Source organism: Dromiciops gliroides, chromosome 5, assembly GCF_019393635.1.
Source record: "Dromiciops gliroides isolate mDroGli1 chromosome 5, mDroGli1.pri, whole genome shotgun sequence".
Classification (NCBI taxonomy): Eukaryota; Metazoa; Chordata; class Mammalia; order Microbiotheria; family Microbiotheriidae; genus Dromiciops; species Dromiciops gliroides.
In genome coordinates this window covers 226,841,376-226,857,135 of record NC_057865.1, presented here as the reverse complement: position 1 = coordinate 226,857,135, position 15,760 = coordinate 226,841,376, and the positions used below count along the sequence as shown (strand labels likewise).

Genomic DNA, 15,760 nt, shown 5'->3' with positions numbered 1-15,760 from the left:
AAAATAATTTTTCAGTCATTTTTGTTTCAGTCCATTAGGAATTATTTGTTAATTGAAAGGTCATACAAAGAGAAATGAGAATGCAAAGACAAGTAAAAAGTCCCTGCCCTCAAGAAGCTTATAGGAGAGATAATAAGAATATAGATAATATACTGAATATACGCAAAATAAATACAAGGCAGTTTCAGGAAAAAGGGAGGACACTAGAGGCTGAGGGGATCAGGGCAAATTTCATGAAGAACATGAGGTTTGGAATGATTCTTAAAGAAACAAAGTATTGGGCAACTAGGTGGCGCAGTGGATAAAGCACCAGCCCTGGATTCAGGAGGACCTGAGTTCAAATCCGGCCTCAGATACTTGACCCTTACTAGCTGTGTGACCTTGGGGAAGTCACTTAACCCTCATTGCCCCACTATAAAAAAAAGAAAGAAACAGAGTATTCCAAGAGGTGGAAGTGAGCAGGGAGTATGTTCCAGGCATACAGGTCAACTAGTACAAAGGCACAGAGAATCAGGGGTGAAGAAAAACAAGCAGGACAGTGACTGGACCATAAAGTATGTAAAGGGGAGGAAGAAGCCTGGAAAGGCAGGAAGGAGCAAATTTGTCATGAGCAGTAGGTACCAGAGAGTGAAGCTTATATTTGATCCTAGAAATAATAGAAAGCCACTGGAGTTTAGGTGTGAGGGAAAACATGGTCAGACCTGTGCCTTAGGAAACTCATCTTAGTGGTTGTGTGAAGGATGGATTGGAGTAGGGAGTATTGCAATAGTCCAGGTGAGGTGAGAGGTAATGAAGGGTAGCTGTATGAGTGGCAAAAGAGGGATGGGTGCTAGAGATGTCACAGAGATAGAAATAACATTTTCCATGAGTAGATATGTGGGATAAGTAAGAGTGAATAGTCTAAGGTTGTAAACCTGGCTGACCAGAAGGATGGTAGTACCTTCAACAGAAATGGAAATTCAGAAGAGGAATGAGGTGGGGGGGGGTGTTATTTTGGGGGGAGAGTTCTATTTTAGACATGTTGAATTTAAGATGCCTATAAGATGTGCAGTTCAAAATGTCTAATAGACAGCTGGGGATGTGGGATTGGAGCTTAGGAGAGCAAGTAGGGCTGGATATATCAAACTTGGAATCATCTGCATTGGGGCAATAATTGAATCCATGGGAGCCAAAGTCACCAAAAAAGTAAAGTGAGAAAAGGTATAGAAATGAGTCTTGGGCCATAGCAGTTAGGGAATGGGATAGGAATGAAGATCCAGCAAAGTAAACTGAAAAAGAGAAGTCTGCCAGGTAGGTAGCAAGAAAATCCAAAGAGAAATGTGTTAGGAAAATCCAAAAAGGAGAACATATTGAAGAAGAAAAAGCAGATAAAAGGATCAAATGCTGCAGAAATGTCTCAAAGGATGAGATAAGAACAAGCCATTGGGGGCAGTTTAGGTGGCGTAGTGAATAAAGGATTGACCCTGGATTCAGGAGGACCTGAGTTCAAATCTGGCCTTAGACACTTGATACTTACTAGCTGTGTGACCCTGGGCAAGTCACTTAACCCTTGTTGCCCCATAAAAAAAAGAACAAGCCATTAAGTTTCACAATTTAGAGACCAATGGGTAACTTTTGGGCAAGCAATTTCAACTGAAATGTGAGGTCAGAGGCCAAATTGCTATGGGTATAGTAGAAAATGAGAGGCGAGGGCATGCATGGTGGCACACACCTATAATCCCTGCTACAGGGAAGACAGGCTAGGGGAATCTCTTGAGCTCAGGAGTTCTGAGCTGTGGTGGAGTTATCCAATCAGGTGTCCATACTAGGACAGAAATGGAACTGGGCAAAGCTTCCATACTGAGCAGTAAGGGGGATTGGGCCTGTGAATAGCCATTGCACTTAGAAGATGAGTGAGACAGAGACACTCAGTCTTTTAGGGAGGGTGGGAGAGGTGGAAACATCAAGTAATAGGTTTTATTTTTCAAGGGGTTTGGATGAAAATGGGGGAAAGAGTGGAGATATCTAATAGTCATTAGGTAGTGGGGATGGTAAATTCTTGGGAGGGTTTTTCATGGATAGAGTAGACTTAGGTATATTGATAAGCAGCAGGCAAGGAGCTAGTAGAAGGACATTGGAAATCAGAGATGGAGATAATCATTTGCACAGTTTACTGGAGAAGACTGGAGGGGAAGGCATCAAGGGTATAGGTAAAGGGGTTGACCTTGATGGGAGGGGCCACCCCTTCAGAGACTGGAGGGAAGAAGGAATATCAGGGGATGGTGTCAAGAGACTCTGAGATAAAGAGAAAGGAAGAAGAGGGAGCTCCCAGCAAATGGCCTTGATTTCCTCAGTTAAATGGTGGAGAGTGGGAGGAGCAGTGGTGTGGAGGACTTGAGAACAGAAGAGGAGGGCAAACAGGTACGGTGGTGAAGAAGGATGGAGCCCCTCATTGTAGAGAGATTAGATACAAGTGGAGGAAATCAACATCATTGCTGCAGCAGCCTGTGAATCACAACAGCCAGAGTTGGGTTTATTAAGGCCTGAGCAGTGATAGGACAAAGGGCAAAAGCACCTGAATTACCCAACTTTAGAGTTGAGATTGGGAAAGAGCTGGGGTGATACTGTTGGAGGAAAATACTGAAGTAGGGGGGAATATTGGAGGAGATAGTGAAGATTTAAGAGGAGGAAGGTATAGGAAGAGTTGGAATGATAAATGATTATGATTGAATGAGGCAGTTTAGGGTTCTTGCTCATGGATGATGGCAGGACTAAGCATGTGACCATTCGTGTGTGTAGAGTAAAAGACAAGTCAGGGGGATTCAGTAGATTGAGGAACTTGGAAGTTAGGCTGTATGCTGGACATGTATGTGAAGTCCTTACTGTCAGGGCAGGAGTTGGTATGGAGGGGGAGAATGTGACCCAGGCACTCCATACGTTGAGAAAATAGGGAGAAATGTCTGAAGGGCAATAAATAACCATGACCAGGATTTGGATTGGGCCGTACATTTGGATAGAGTGAACCTCAAAGAAAAAGGTTGCTGTAACAGGAAGAAGAAATATTTTGACTCCTCTTTATGAGATTAGTGAGTTGTGGAAAGGCAGAATCTGGTGGTAGTGTGAGAGAAAATGTGACCAATACTGCAAAGGATGACTAAGAATGCAGTATTGGGAGGGGGAATGTGAAGAATAAATCAGGTCAGTGGATGGTAGGAAATGGAAGGAAGTATATGAGAAAGAAATCTAAAATGAAGGGGAGGGGGCAGCTAGGTGGCACAGTAGATAAAGCACTGGCCCTGGATTCAAGAGGACCTGAGTTCAAATCTGGCCTCAGACACTTGATACTTATTAGCTTTGTGACCCTGGGCAAGTCACTTAACCCTCATTGTCCCGAAAAAAAATAGGTAGATAGTGATCGATAGATAGATAACATGAAGGGGAGTTTGTTAATTATAAAGCAGGAGTTGCAGAGGTAGATATGTGGTGGGACACTTACTAGCTGTGTGACCCTGGGCAAGTCACTTAACCCCAATTGCCCCACCAAAAAAAAAAAAGAAAGAAAAGAAAAAAGAAACCAAGACCTAGAGGAATGAAGTGATTTGCCTGAGGTCATCAAGGTAGTGATAGATCTAGGTTTTGAATCTAAGTCTGCTGACCCTAAGTCAGCGTTCTTTCCACTGAACCATACTCCCTGGCAAGTATGGCTGACTAACCCACAGTGCTTTTCTACACAGTGGATTAGAAGGTGGACCCCCTTTGGTGGATTTATGGCAGGAAATGGACAGGAGTTACATAGAATGGACAGACATGAATAGGTTGCAATTTGCATTGAAGAGGGCCACTGGAATATTGGGTTAATCTTACAGGTAATGTTCTGCCTAACCTCAGATTTTAATTGGTTAGGTGGTAAAGGAACACAGTCTGCTGAGCAAAGGTGAGGAAGGCAACCAGGAGTTGCTATAGCCACTGCAAGTGGATAATCCATATGTGAGTAAGAGTCCTACATCTTCCAAGGAAATTGGCTGTGGAGGGAGGGGATTTGAGGGGGAAAAGAAAGCTTAATCCTGTGAGTTTGTGGCTTTCAGCTTGATGCTGAATGGGAACTCCACATTGGCGAAATCAGCTAATGGACTGGGAAATCTCACCTTTCTCTGTTGGAGAGGGATGGTTGTACCTGAAACACATTGGTTTTGTGTGAACCTGCACTTCCCAATTACTGCCATTTCTTTGGTCTTCATCAGTTTAACTTTGTGAATGGCTTCAACATATTGGGTGCTGGAAGGCACAACTCAAGGGGAAAGTAGCACATCAAGCTGGGAATCAGGATGCCTGAGTTCCTGCCCTGGCTTCATTTTCTGAGGTTAGGAGAACATCCTCTGTACTTCAGTCCCTTGCGCCAGCACCTTTGAGCTTCTCTGCCCACTGAATGAGGATGCTGGGAGGATAAATAAGAACAAGAAACTCTGCCATTATGGGCATCCCACAGGAAGAAGAGGAGTGGTAACTGGATCCATGCACTTCAGCTCACACCTTGTCACCATCTCTGTTGTAGGTCTGGTCTCCAAGTCCTCTCCCAAGAAGCCTCGTGGACGTAACATCTTTAAGGCACTTTTCTGTTGCTTCCGTGCCCAACATGTTGGCCAGTCAGGCTGCAGCAATGAGCTCACCTCATACAAGGAGGAAACCAACACCATTGCCAAGGTAATAGGGATCTCTCAGTAGTGGTGGGGGTTGGGGAGCCTGTAGTGGAAAGACCATGAAAATGTCAACACTGTGGCCTAAAGTAGACAGAAGTAGGGGCAGCTAGGTGGCGCGGTGGATAAAGCACCAGCCCTGGGTTCAGGAGGACCTGAGTTCAAATCCAGCCTCAGACCCTTGACACTTACTAGCTGTGTGACCCTGGGCAAGTCACTTAACCCCCATTGCCTCACCAAAAAAACCCCAACAACAACAAAATAATAAAGTAGACAGAAGCAGTTGCTTAGAGTTGTCCATCTTATTTCTAATTCTACATGTTCAGGCTATCACACATGACTGCAAGGTGCCAGCCACTGTTGCCTTGACCCCATGACTCCCTAACCCAGTTAAGTCCCTGGTTGACTACCCCAATAGAAGTTAGGGAGTTCTGGTCTCTTCCCCCTCTCTGGTCACATCTGTTGAGTCAGCTGTAAAACTCAGAACAGTTCTTCTAGCCCACACTCATATTCTCTTCCTCAAAAAATCACTCCCTAAATGTCCCTTTTCCTTTAAAGAAAGCCTTCCATGATTAACCTTACGAACCTCAACTCCCTTCTTTACTGTATAGCATTTTCCTCAGCATTTAGTGGATTTAGCTTATACTATGTTAATCTGCATTTCTGTGTAGAGACTTTGGAACATAAATTCTCTTTTTTTTTTCCCCCTCAGCTAGATTATAATATCCTCAAGGGAGGAGAGTATGTTTTCTAGCCAGAGGTAGCCAATTTGAAGTAGCAACTTTTATACCTCATTGTAGCTTTGGGGTTTTTTGGTTATGGTTGTCTTAAGAATTTGAACTTATGGGCAGCTAGGTGGTGCAGTGGATAAAACACCAGCCCTGGATTCAGGAGAACCTTAGTTCAAATCTGGCCTCAGACATCTGACACTTACTAGCTGTGTGACCCTGGGCATGTCACTTAACCCTCATTGCTCTGCCCAAAAAAAAAAAAAAATTAAACTTATGCTTTAGATTTTGGGGAGCCAACTTCCTTTGAGACAACCTCCACAAAACAGCATTGAGAAAGCAAATTAATAAAAATCATTTTTCCCTAAAAACACTATGATTCAAGTTTTCTAAGGATGTCCTAAGTTTGGATAGACCATTATTCCAAATTATCATATCCCTGGGGAGTATGTCATATATAATGCTTACATGGAGACCCTTGAGTTCAGGGGCAAAGCAAGAGACCCAGATTCCAGTATTATGAGTGAGCTTAGACTCTGAGTCTACCTCTTACACACACATTATATCCTGAGCCAGTCCCTAATCTAGTTCTTTTCCTTAGTATCTTTCTTTAAAAAAAAAAATAGAGAAAGCTGAGAATTCCCAGACCAGTCCAACAAATGTGAGAATGGGAACTGACTAAATTTCATTTAGACCCCTAATGCTCCCTTTCCTTCATTTGTAACTGCCCAACTCCAAGTCTTTTTTTTTTTGGCATAACTAGGGTGGCTTCCCCTCAAGGGAGCCACCTTACACTGCCCTGAGGAAGGAAATCTGATGTTGTCTCATTTCCACCAGGTGGTTGCAGTATGAAGGGGAAGTTGTTTTTTAGGCCTGGTGTCTGAAACAGAAGGCTCAGAGAATATGGGAGGGGGAAAATGGGAGGTTCTTTCACTGATACTTTTCACTTTCTCTTTCTAGTCGGATCTCCTCCAGTGTCTTCAGTACCAGTTTTACCAGGTATTTAAATTCTGAGTCTGGCCCTGAGAAAAATAAGTGCCCAGGCCAACTTCCTGCCCTTTGGCAAGCTTATAGAAAAGCCAGAAAAGCCCTAAAGTTGGCTTTGGGGATTGATGTTCTTGTCTCTGTTGGACAGTGAATACACTGGCGGGGGGGGGGGGGGGGGGGGTGAAGAATGCTTCCTTCTCAGAGCCTCCAGCTATAAGAATCTAGGGAGCAAAGTATTTCTACTGATGCTACAAACTTGAAATTGATGACTCTATATGTCAAGCTGGTGATTCTTCCTTTGGCCAATTCTGTTCCCTAAGGAGAAATCTTCAGGTTTCTCCCTGATTGACCATTTCTCTGGGAAGGTTAAAAAACTAGGGAATCTGCTCTGACTAGAGTTTTCATGCATGTCTGGGCTGCGGGAATGAATACTTTTAAAAAATTCTTTCTCCAGTCCATTCCTTGGCTCCTTTCTCTTCCAAGGGTTTCCTCTTCCAGGTGGTTCCTGTAGTCTATTCTCGAGCTGAACCAAACCTTCATACCCTGGGCAGGCTATTGCAGTGCTTCTGTCCTTCCCAGTTTTCCTGAGGGGAACCTATTTTTCTCATTTGGAAAATGATAGCAGCTTGATTTTGTTTTCAGATCCCAGGAACATGCTTGCTCCCAGAGGTGACGCAACAAGATCAAGGAAGGATCTGTGTGGTCATTGACCTGGACGAGACCCTCGTGCATAGTTCCTTTAAGGTAGTCTGACTTCTCAGGCCCTTGCTATTCCTGTGTTCAGATCAGGAGGTTATCATGATCACTGAAACGTAGGTAAGGATAGTGGATACAAAAGCTAGATGAGGGTGCAGCTAGGAGGTACAGTGGATAAAGCACTGGCCCTGGATTCAGGAGGACCTGAGTTCAAATCCTTCCTCAGACAATTGACACTTAACTTGCTGTGTGACCCTGGGCAAATCACTTAACCCTCATTCCCCCCCCCCCCCCAAAGTCATTCACTCTAATCCAGGGAGGAACTGGGGCTAGAAAAGCTAGATGAGTGCCTTATACATAGTAGATATTTGTTAGATGAGAGAGAAGAACAGACAGGTAGGAGGGAGAGTTCCCCCTGGTATTTTGTGTACCTCAGCTTTACAAGTTCTGTGATTGCCAAATAGATATTGGGAAGTGCTGGGTTTTCTTTATGCCCAGCTCCCACCTCTTTTGGGGGGGGGGGGCAGGGCAGTGGGGGTTAAGTGACTTGCCCAAGGTCACACAGCTAGTAAGTGTCAAGGGTCTGAGGCCGGATTTGAACTCAGGTACTCCTGAATCCAGGGCCAGTGCTTTAACCACTGTGCCACCTAGCTGCCCCCTGTGATTGCCAAATAAATATCTGGAGACCATATCAGTTAGGGATGACTCGCCCTCTACTAAGCCAAACAGCTCAGTGCTGTTGCCACCCCAATTCAGGATGATACCCTAACTAAGGGGACAGGCAGCAGGTCTAGTAGAATAAACCCTTCTTCTCTTTCCTTTCTCTTAGTTTTCTTGAGAATCTTTTCAGTTCTACCTAAATACTGGTGTTATGTGAGCCCTGCGAGATTAGCCAGGAAGGGCAGGAAAGACAACACAGGTAGAAATGTCTGGCCATGGATGAGAATAGTGAATGTTGTATCTAATGAAGACATCCCCTGCTTAGTTCAGGGGAGAAAAAGGAGAAAGAAAGACTTTCCCTTAGGCTCCCAGGTATTCAAACCACATTCTGCTTTATGCCCAGGAAGAGAAAACAGTGATGAAAACATGGGGACGTGGGTGTGGTGAGGGCCCTACATTCCCAGACAAGTTTGTAAGCTGGCGAGGTGCTTGGTTTGCAGTGCTCTGGGCCCGAGTGGCCTTTGGAGCTTTTGTTTGTCTTACCAAACAGTGGCAGCAGTTTGGACATAAGCATTGGGGCGGGGGGTGGGGGGGTGGGGGGGTGGGGGGGGGAATATGGAGAAGTCCTGGCCATTTCTACCAAGAAGTCTTAAGATGGGGTCAAGACTCACTGAGAACGGACTCCCCACTTTCTGCTGTATTGACCCCTTCCGTGACTTTTCTTCCATCCAGCCAATCAACAACGCTGACTTTATAGTGCCTGTGGAGATTGAGGGGACAACTCACCAGGTAAGCAAGATCCTGCATGTTGATGGGCTTGAGGCCTGGAGCCAGAAGTCACTGTGGATCAGGGTCTAAGCAAAATATGATCATGGGAGTAAACCAGAGACCACCGACTCATAGGGCTGCCTCCTGGCCAGCACAACAACCAGTCAAAAAGCCTGGGAGGGTCAGGACAGATTTTGGGGTGGACAATGGTGTCCCTGTGGCCCATTGAGAGTGCGAAGAAAAACATCCTCAGAGACAATGAGGCTCTTCTGGTGGTCACTATCCTTGGCATGACAAGGCTTTTGTCACCCACTTTACTGGGATTGGTGCTAGGTGCCGATAGCTGATCAGCTCAGCACTCTTTGGTGGGGCCTAAAGAGACCTGAGTCTGGCCCCCAGGGCCCTCGAGGTAGGAACACAGAATACACTCATGAAAAAGACTGACCGTGTACAAAACACCCCACAAAGGAGAACATGGTACAAGGAATATACAAGCTCAAAGTGTTCTCATGAAAAGTTGAGCAGTGAGAGGAAGGGATTGAGGGGTGGATTCTCAGAGAGGAGCTTCTAGTAGGGTGTGAAGGTAGAAAGAGCTGGGGGGATGCTTCAGAGATAAAAGGAGGAGGCCACCATCATACTCTGACAAGAGGGCAATCATACTGGCTGTAGATTCATGTTGCACGGTAGCAAGAGGAGGCTGGCAAAGTGAGCCAGCCTTGGAAGGAAGGCTCTTTGGTGCAATAGGGTATTGTGAGTGCCAGGATGATTGCCATTTCCCAGACATGTGAGATGAGATGCAGAAAGAGAGGAAAAGAGAGAGACCAGTTACAATTTTGTAAGCTCTCACCAGTAACATCGTACACGGACAGCAAAATTAAAAGCATTTAAATCAAGGCGTGCTCGGAAGCCACAGATAAATGTTTTAGGGGTGGAGGATGAGGGGAGAAGGAGGAAGAAAGCCAGCAAGCACTTGTAAGAAGAAAGACTAGGAGGGAAGAGCTAAGCACTTGGGGCTTTTGCCCATCAATTCAGGAGTGATTTTGAAGGAGGTGGAATTAGAGCAAGGCTGCTTTTTGCCCACTGGTGACTCCAACAGACCATCTTGCCAGAAGTGAAGACAACAGGAAGATCCTGCCAAGGCTGCAGCCAGGTTCAAGTAATCCAGGATAGGCTGTGTCCAGCTGCAGGCCTATTCTTGATTACTTGTTTCTGGAGGCAGCTGACTGCACCCTGCCAGCCCTGCCCACCATGTTTTCATTTTCTACACTCTGCCTTGGAAGTGGTCTTGGCTACCAAGCCAACTGTTGGAACCTAGTGATGAGAGGAGAGGACAGGTGAGTGATGCTGATCAGCCCGGCCATGGTCAGCAGGGCTGAAGGTGTCTATTTGTAACAGCCCAGTTGCCCAGGACAAGTGAAGTCTGAGCTCACATTGCTGTTCTTTGGAACACGTTGGGAAAAGAGTCAGATGACTTTGGTTGTGCGCTTTTACTGAAAACTACCAGACCTTTCAAACTTTGCCTCTTCTCACAGTTCCCTCTGGTTTTCTCCAGGTATATGTACTTAAGAGGCCTTATGTGGATGAGTTCCTGAGGCGAATGGGGGAGTTGTTTGAGTGCGTCCTCTTCACTGCCAGCCTGGCCAAGGTATCCTGGGACAGGGTGGAGGGCAGCAGGCAGAGAAGAGATTGCTGCTTCTGCGTGATAACCTGGGGCACACAGGGAAGGAAGGGCTGAGCCAAACATGGATTTCCTCTTTCTCCTCAGTATGCCGACCCTGTGACCGATCTCTTGGACCAGTGTGGTGTGTTCCGGGCCCGCCTCTTCCGGGAGTCTTGTGTGTTCCACCAGGGCTGCTATGTCAAGGACCTCAGCCGATTAGGGAGAGACCTGAGGAAAACCCTGATATTGGACAATTCTCCTGCCTCGTACATTTTCCACCCAGAGAATGCAGTGAGTGCACTTGAGTCTCAGTTCTTTCCAGCCCCAGCTAACAGTTGAGATGGAGAAGAGGGAGGGTTGACAGACTTACATCCTGTTTATCGTGTAGGATGAATTGAGCTGGGAAAAGGCCATCAGCAAAGAATCGTCATGTGAGGATCTGTCCAATGTCAAGGATTTGTCTTCTTGACTTATGGCAGATACCCAGGAATGTTATTCTAGTCCCTTTTTTTTTGGCGGGGCAATGGGGGTTAAGTGACTTGCCCAGGGTCACAGAGCTAGTAAGTGTTAAGTGTCTGAGGCTGGATTTGAACTCGGGTACTCCTGAATCCAGGGCCAGCGCTTTAACCACTGCGCCATCTAGCTGCCCCCTCTAGTCCCTTTTTAACTTCCAGAAATTACCTTTCCTAACTTACAGAAGGCTAACAGGACTCACCTAAATTGAAGAGTGGGGTGGGGGAAATCCTTAAATTCAGTGACCTCTCCACTCAATCCCAGGGTGCTGGCCATGTCTACCCCCTCATTCTGCTTGTTCCTTCTCTGCAGGTGCCTGTGCAGTCTTGGTTTGATGACATGGCAGACACGGAGCTGCTGAATTTGATCCCCATCTTTGAGGAGCTCAGCGGAGCAGAAGATGTTTATACCAGCCTTGGGCAGCTGAGGGCCCCATAGCCTTCTCAAGCTCAGCGGCCTCTAGGACTGCAGGGGACTGTAACACACTGTGCCTTCGCTCTCAGCCAGGAAGGGATGGGAGAAACAATTGGAAAGTGAGTTAGGGCAGGTTAGGTGACGATGTGGGCAAACGGCAGATGAGTGACAACCGGGACCCCTGCTCCATGAAACGGGCGCTAGAGGGACACACTTTGTGAGCGTGCGTATGTGTGTATGTGTGTGACGCTGACACCTTCTCGCCTTGATGTGATGATTCAGGTTGGGGAAGAGGCCAATGATCACGGCTCCAACTCCCCTGAGCCAGAGCTCATCTCCCTAGAGAGTCAGTCCAAGAGCCGTTGACCTCTCCTGGGAACAAAGACCATTCAGTGCTCTATTGCCAAACCTCGAGTCTTCCCTAGTATGCAGGGCCTGTGCCAAGGAGGTGGGGGTATGCTGCTCTCAGCATAACGTGTAGGCAAACCGGCACCAGATCCAAATGCACACTACTCAGAAACTTTGCTCGGGACCCGTGGTGACCTTGGAAAAAAGAGATTATTTCTGAAACGTCCTATGAGCCTAGACCTTGGCCTCACCAACATGGCCATGAGGACCAGGTGCAAGGGGCCATCACTGCCACCTGCCAAGAGCTCCTTCCTGGCCTTTTCCCACTAGCCTGGGACTTGCGGGCCTCCCTTCCCTCTACTTCACACCCCAGTTACATTTCTGAAAGCATGGGCAAGAGATCTCCCTTACCCTTGAAGGAGGACAGAGAATTGATTTCATTTGATGGGACTCTTTTAAAGTTCTCTTTCTAAAAATGGATTGTGGGGCTTGGTTTGTTGCTGAAAGCATCTTGGGCTCTGGGCTGAAAGCTGGGGGATGAGGGAGTCAGAGGCTTGTTTCCAGTGCTTAGTAGGACTTTTGCAAGCCAGAAATTCTATTACTCTGAGTCAGGGATCAGATTATAGATCTTGAGAGGAGTCTAGAGAACGATTCTTTTCAGGGATCCTTCAAAGGAACAGGAAGGAGCAGTTTTCATGCCATTGATGCTCTTCCAATTCCTTGAGCAGAATCCTTTCTCGTTTCATCTTCCAGGCATTGAATTTTAGGAGGGATGGGACAGTGAGGCCTTTGCATGGGCAGCCTCAAAGATACCCGTGTCCCTTAGGTGGGAAATAAACAGTGAGAAAGAACAGTCGGTTCTCTTCATTGTGGTGTACGAGCTTCCTGCAGATGCCTTAGTGACACAGCAAAGAAAGTAGACCCAAGGCATGCTCAGGTGTGAGGTTTCAAAATCTGTGTGCACTTCAGAGTCCGTGTGATGTCCGGGGCTCTTTTTAAAGGAAGCATTAGTTCTTATTAAGTCACCTGTACAAAATGGAATCGCTTTCCAAGTTTAGAGAGTTCTGATGAATTGGGAAGCACTTTGGGGATGTCATAAGGCGAACCCCAAGTAAGCAGTGCTATCTTGTAATCGCGTTCTGCTATAGCCTTGGCTTCTGCTGGAATGGGTGTGGTGTGGAACCCAAAGGAAGATCACCTAAGAGGTAATTAGGAGCCAATTTTCCTACCTTTCCCTGAAGAAACTCCACACTGCTTCAGGTACAGTACACTTAAAACTTAGGATTCTTCCCCACCATTCTCTCTGACTTTTATATGCTTTCTGGAGGTCTAGGGGCGGGGGTGGGGGTGGGGGCTTCAGGAAATGGCCAGGTGGATGAAGATGCAGGGAAAACAGCTTTTTTGTGTTTTGGTGTGATTCTGGTTAGTCCTTCTTGAACCCAATCTTGGTGCGATTCTGATTCCCTCCGTTGTCGTCACGTTTCCATCTTTTCTCCTTTGTTTTATATACCAAGGTAGTGCCATGGAGCACATGTCCAGGGACCCAAACACTGGAGATAGAGAACACAATTTCCCCAGAGTCCATTTTCTCTCTCCAGCTACTACTCTGTGGCAGCGTTTCCTAAGACTTGTCCTCTGAGTATAAATGGAGGGTGAGCCTGGGTGCTGACAAAGTTCAAACCAACCTAATCATCTACCCCATACTTCCTACCAGATTCTGAGGCCCAGCTGTCACCAGAGAGTTGAGGGGAGGGAGCTAGATTTGGGACTTAAACCTACTCACCTCCAGGCCATTATCTACCGCTTCTCAAGGTGGAGTTCCTGACCCACCCGCCTTTGTCATTAGGGACTTTTTGAGACTTTAACTTCCTGAAACACACTCAATGAGCAATAATGAAAGACATTCCTAAGCCTCTGTTCCTGGGCCCCTTGCTGCTGTGAGTATGATTCTAAAGAAGGCAGGGGGAAGGGTAATGCCGACATTCCTATGTTGCTTCTACTTGAGATAACCCTTTGAGTGTCCTGCACCAAATGTCCATGTTTCCTGGCCTACTGGTACGTACAGCAATTCGTTTTTATTCAACTGTACATATATCCTGCACCCTGGACCCTCTAGCCAGTCTTCATGGTCTTCCAGCTAAAGCATGTTCCCTCAGAGAAGTGTCACTCATTCACCTCTGCCAGATTTGAACAGGACCTTATGCCAGCCTGGGCCAGCCCAAAGCAGTTTGAAACAATAATTTGGGTAGTAGTGTGTCATAGGTTTGGCAGGGTTTTCAAACCCAGGTCCCAAGAGGAGTTACTACTAAAGGAGTGGCAAGTTTACTCTTGGAAAGAGCCAGGGCTGGGTCCCTGTGGGTACACCATTCCCCCCCCCCCCACTCCCCCCGCAAGAGTTCTTAAGCAAGTGGAGGTCTTCTCAACCAAGGATGACCAGAGTTCTTTACCTCACTTGGCTATGAGCAGAGCTCAGCCAGGGTGCCCCATTTAAACTAGGTCTCAGCTAAAGAGCTAATGCTTCATTAGAGAGATCATCCTACACATAGACCAACTGCTACAGGAGTACACCCTTCTGCCAAATGTAGTTCTTTAAGTTGCCTCTTCAGTGACACAATAGTTGTCTCTGATTGGGCTTCTGTTTAGAAAGAGCCTGATGTTCACATCCCTCTCATAGGGGGAAGCTTTAAACAAAGGGCCAGTTTGGGAGAGGGTCAGGGTTAAGCGTCTCAACTCTGCACATTGTAGAGAGGATGCTCTTCAGAGGCCTGTAGATCCCAGGCTGGGGAGGTAAAGAGAGCAGTGTCCTGGACCTGAAAGATTTTTAGAATTGGGCCATGAACTTGTATGTTTAATTGTTGAACAGGGAAAGAAATATCCTTGGGTAAATTTGCCTTAAGAGTTGTCTGGGACTTTTTAGCTCCCTCCCGCCTCCCAAAGATGTTGACTATTTTGTAAACTTGTAAATTTACCTTTACTGTTTTATATAAGAACCCAGAAACTTTGGATGTGCTAATCATGGAAAGTCTAAAAAAAGTAGCCAGCCCCCTGGCTTGCCCAGCCCTGTCCTAATGCCTTCTCTCCTGGGAGCCCCTTGTGCCATATTAAAGAATTCTCCATGCTCAAGCCATGGGTAGAGTATCTCCCTTTGTATTGAACCAGTAAGGTTTGGGAAAATAAGAGACTAAGTACCTCTATACAATTCCCACTGCCTCCAGGGTTTCTGGGGAGAATAAGGGGAACCCAGGGTGTCTGGCTCGATTGTTACTGCAGAGTCCCCAGCTGTCATGGAGTTCGTTCATGACTCAGTCACCTCTGCGGGACAGAGCTTTTAAAAAGCAGTTGGCCTTACTCAAACCTGGGTTCTGCAGGGGGTGCTGGTTGGCCAGCCTCCTTCTCTAATGAATCTGGGCCTTTTTCCCTGGAGAGGACACACTTTTCTCTTCCAGCCTCAAAGGCAAGCCTTTCTGCTCAGAAGGACCCTACGTGTGAGAGTTACTCCATCTTGTGCTGCTCTTCCACTTGAGGGGCGGGGCGGGAGGCTGCACCCCACATCACCTGTGCTATAGGATTCTGACTACCCTGGTTACAGATTAATGGTTTCTTGGAGAAATTTGTTTTATTCCAAAACTTGAAATGTTTGACGCCATTAAGTGTCTGTTTATATTTTTGGAATATTTGTATTACTTGCAATTAAATAATAAAAAGGTTTTTTTTTTAAAAAACCCAACCAGGAATAGCCCTGTGGTTGTGTACCTGAACCAGCATGTACATGTTGTCATGAAAGGCACCCTTCCCCAGATAGGCTACATTTAGATCTGCTGTGCCAGCAAGATTCTAACCAACTGACTGCAGTGGAGAAAACCCACTTTGGGCCCAACATGGGCTTCTCCCATGGGTTACATGTACCCCCTCTCCCCATTCTCACCTCCCTCCCCAACCAGACCATTTGGAATGATTTCCACTCCCATCTGGTTCTTGAACAATGACCTACATTTTACTGTTGATTTTCTGTGAGAGACCAGGGAGTCCAAAAGAACCCTGGGGTCCCCGCGCATTTCAAGCATTTTGGCTCCCCCTGAAAATGGCCGAGCCCATCTGTTGAAACCGAGGGTAACCTCCAGGAGGGAGAGGCTGGTTTTAGGGAAAAAAACAAACCTCATTCCCAGGCTTCACTTCAGATCTTTGGCCTCCCTCCCTGAGAGTATTCCTTACTCTGATAGCTGGGTTCTGGCTCCCAGGTTCCCAGGGTCCTTTTCTCAGCAGAGCAAGTCCAGAATTTCCTGGTACTGTATCTGTTGTTTGTTTTGGCTTCT

General features: G+C 46.5%; 1 protein-coding gene across 1 annotated transcript in view; it reads left to right on the top strand.

Annotated features, from left to right (window-relative positions):
* Positions 1-15,174, top strand: part of CTDSP2 (CTD small phosphatase 2) — a 30,042-nt gene extending 14,868 nt beyond the window's left edge. Inside the window, exons 2-8 of the mRNA XM_043965715.1 lie at positions 4,532-4,680; positions 6,362-6,400; positions 7,031-7,132; positions 8,477-8,533; positions 10,065-10,157; positions 10,278-10,463; positions 10,998-15,174. Coding sequence (XP_043821650.1) covers positions 4,532-4,680; positions 6,362-6,400; positions 7,031-7,132; positions 8,477-8,533; positions 10,065-10,157; positions 10,278-10,463; positions 10,998-11,123 — 752 coding nt within the window. The 3' untranslated portion in view covers positions 11,124-15,174. The remainder of the gene's footprint in view (positions 1-4,531; positions 4,681-6,361; positions 6,401-7,030; positions 7,133-8,476; positions 8,534-10,064; positions 10,158-10,277; positions 10,464-10,997) is intronic.
* Positions 15,175-15,760: the final 586 nt, after the last annotated feature.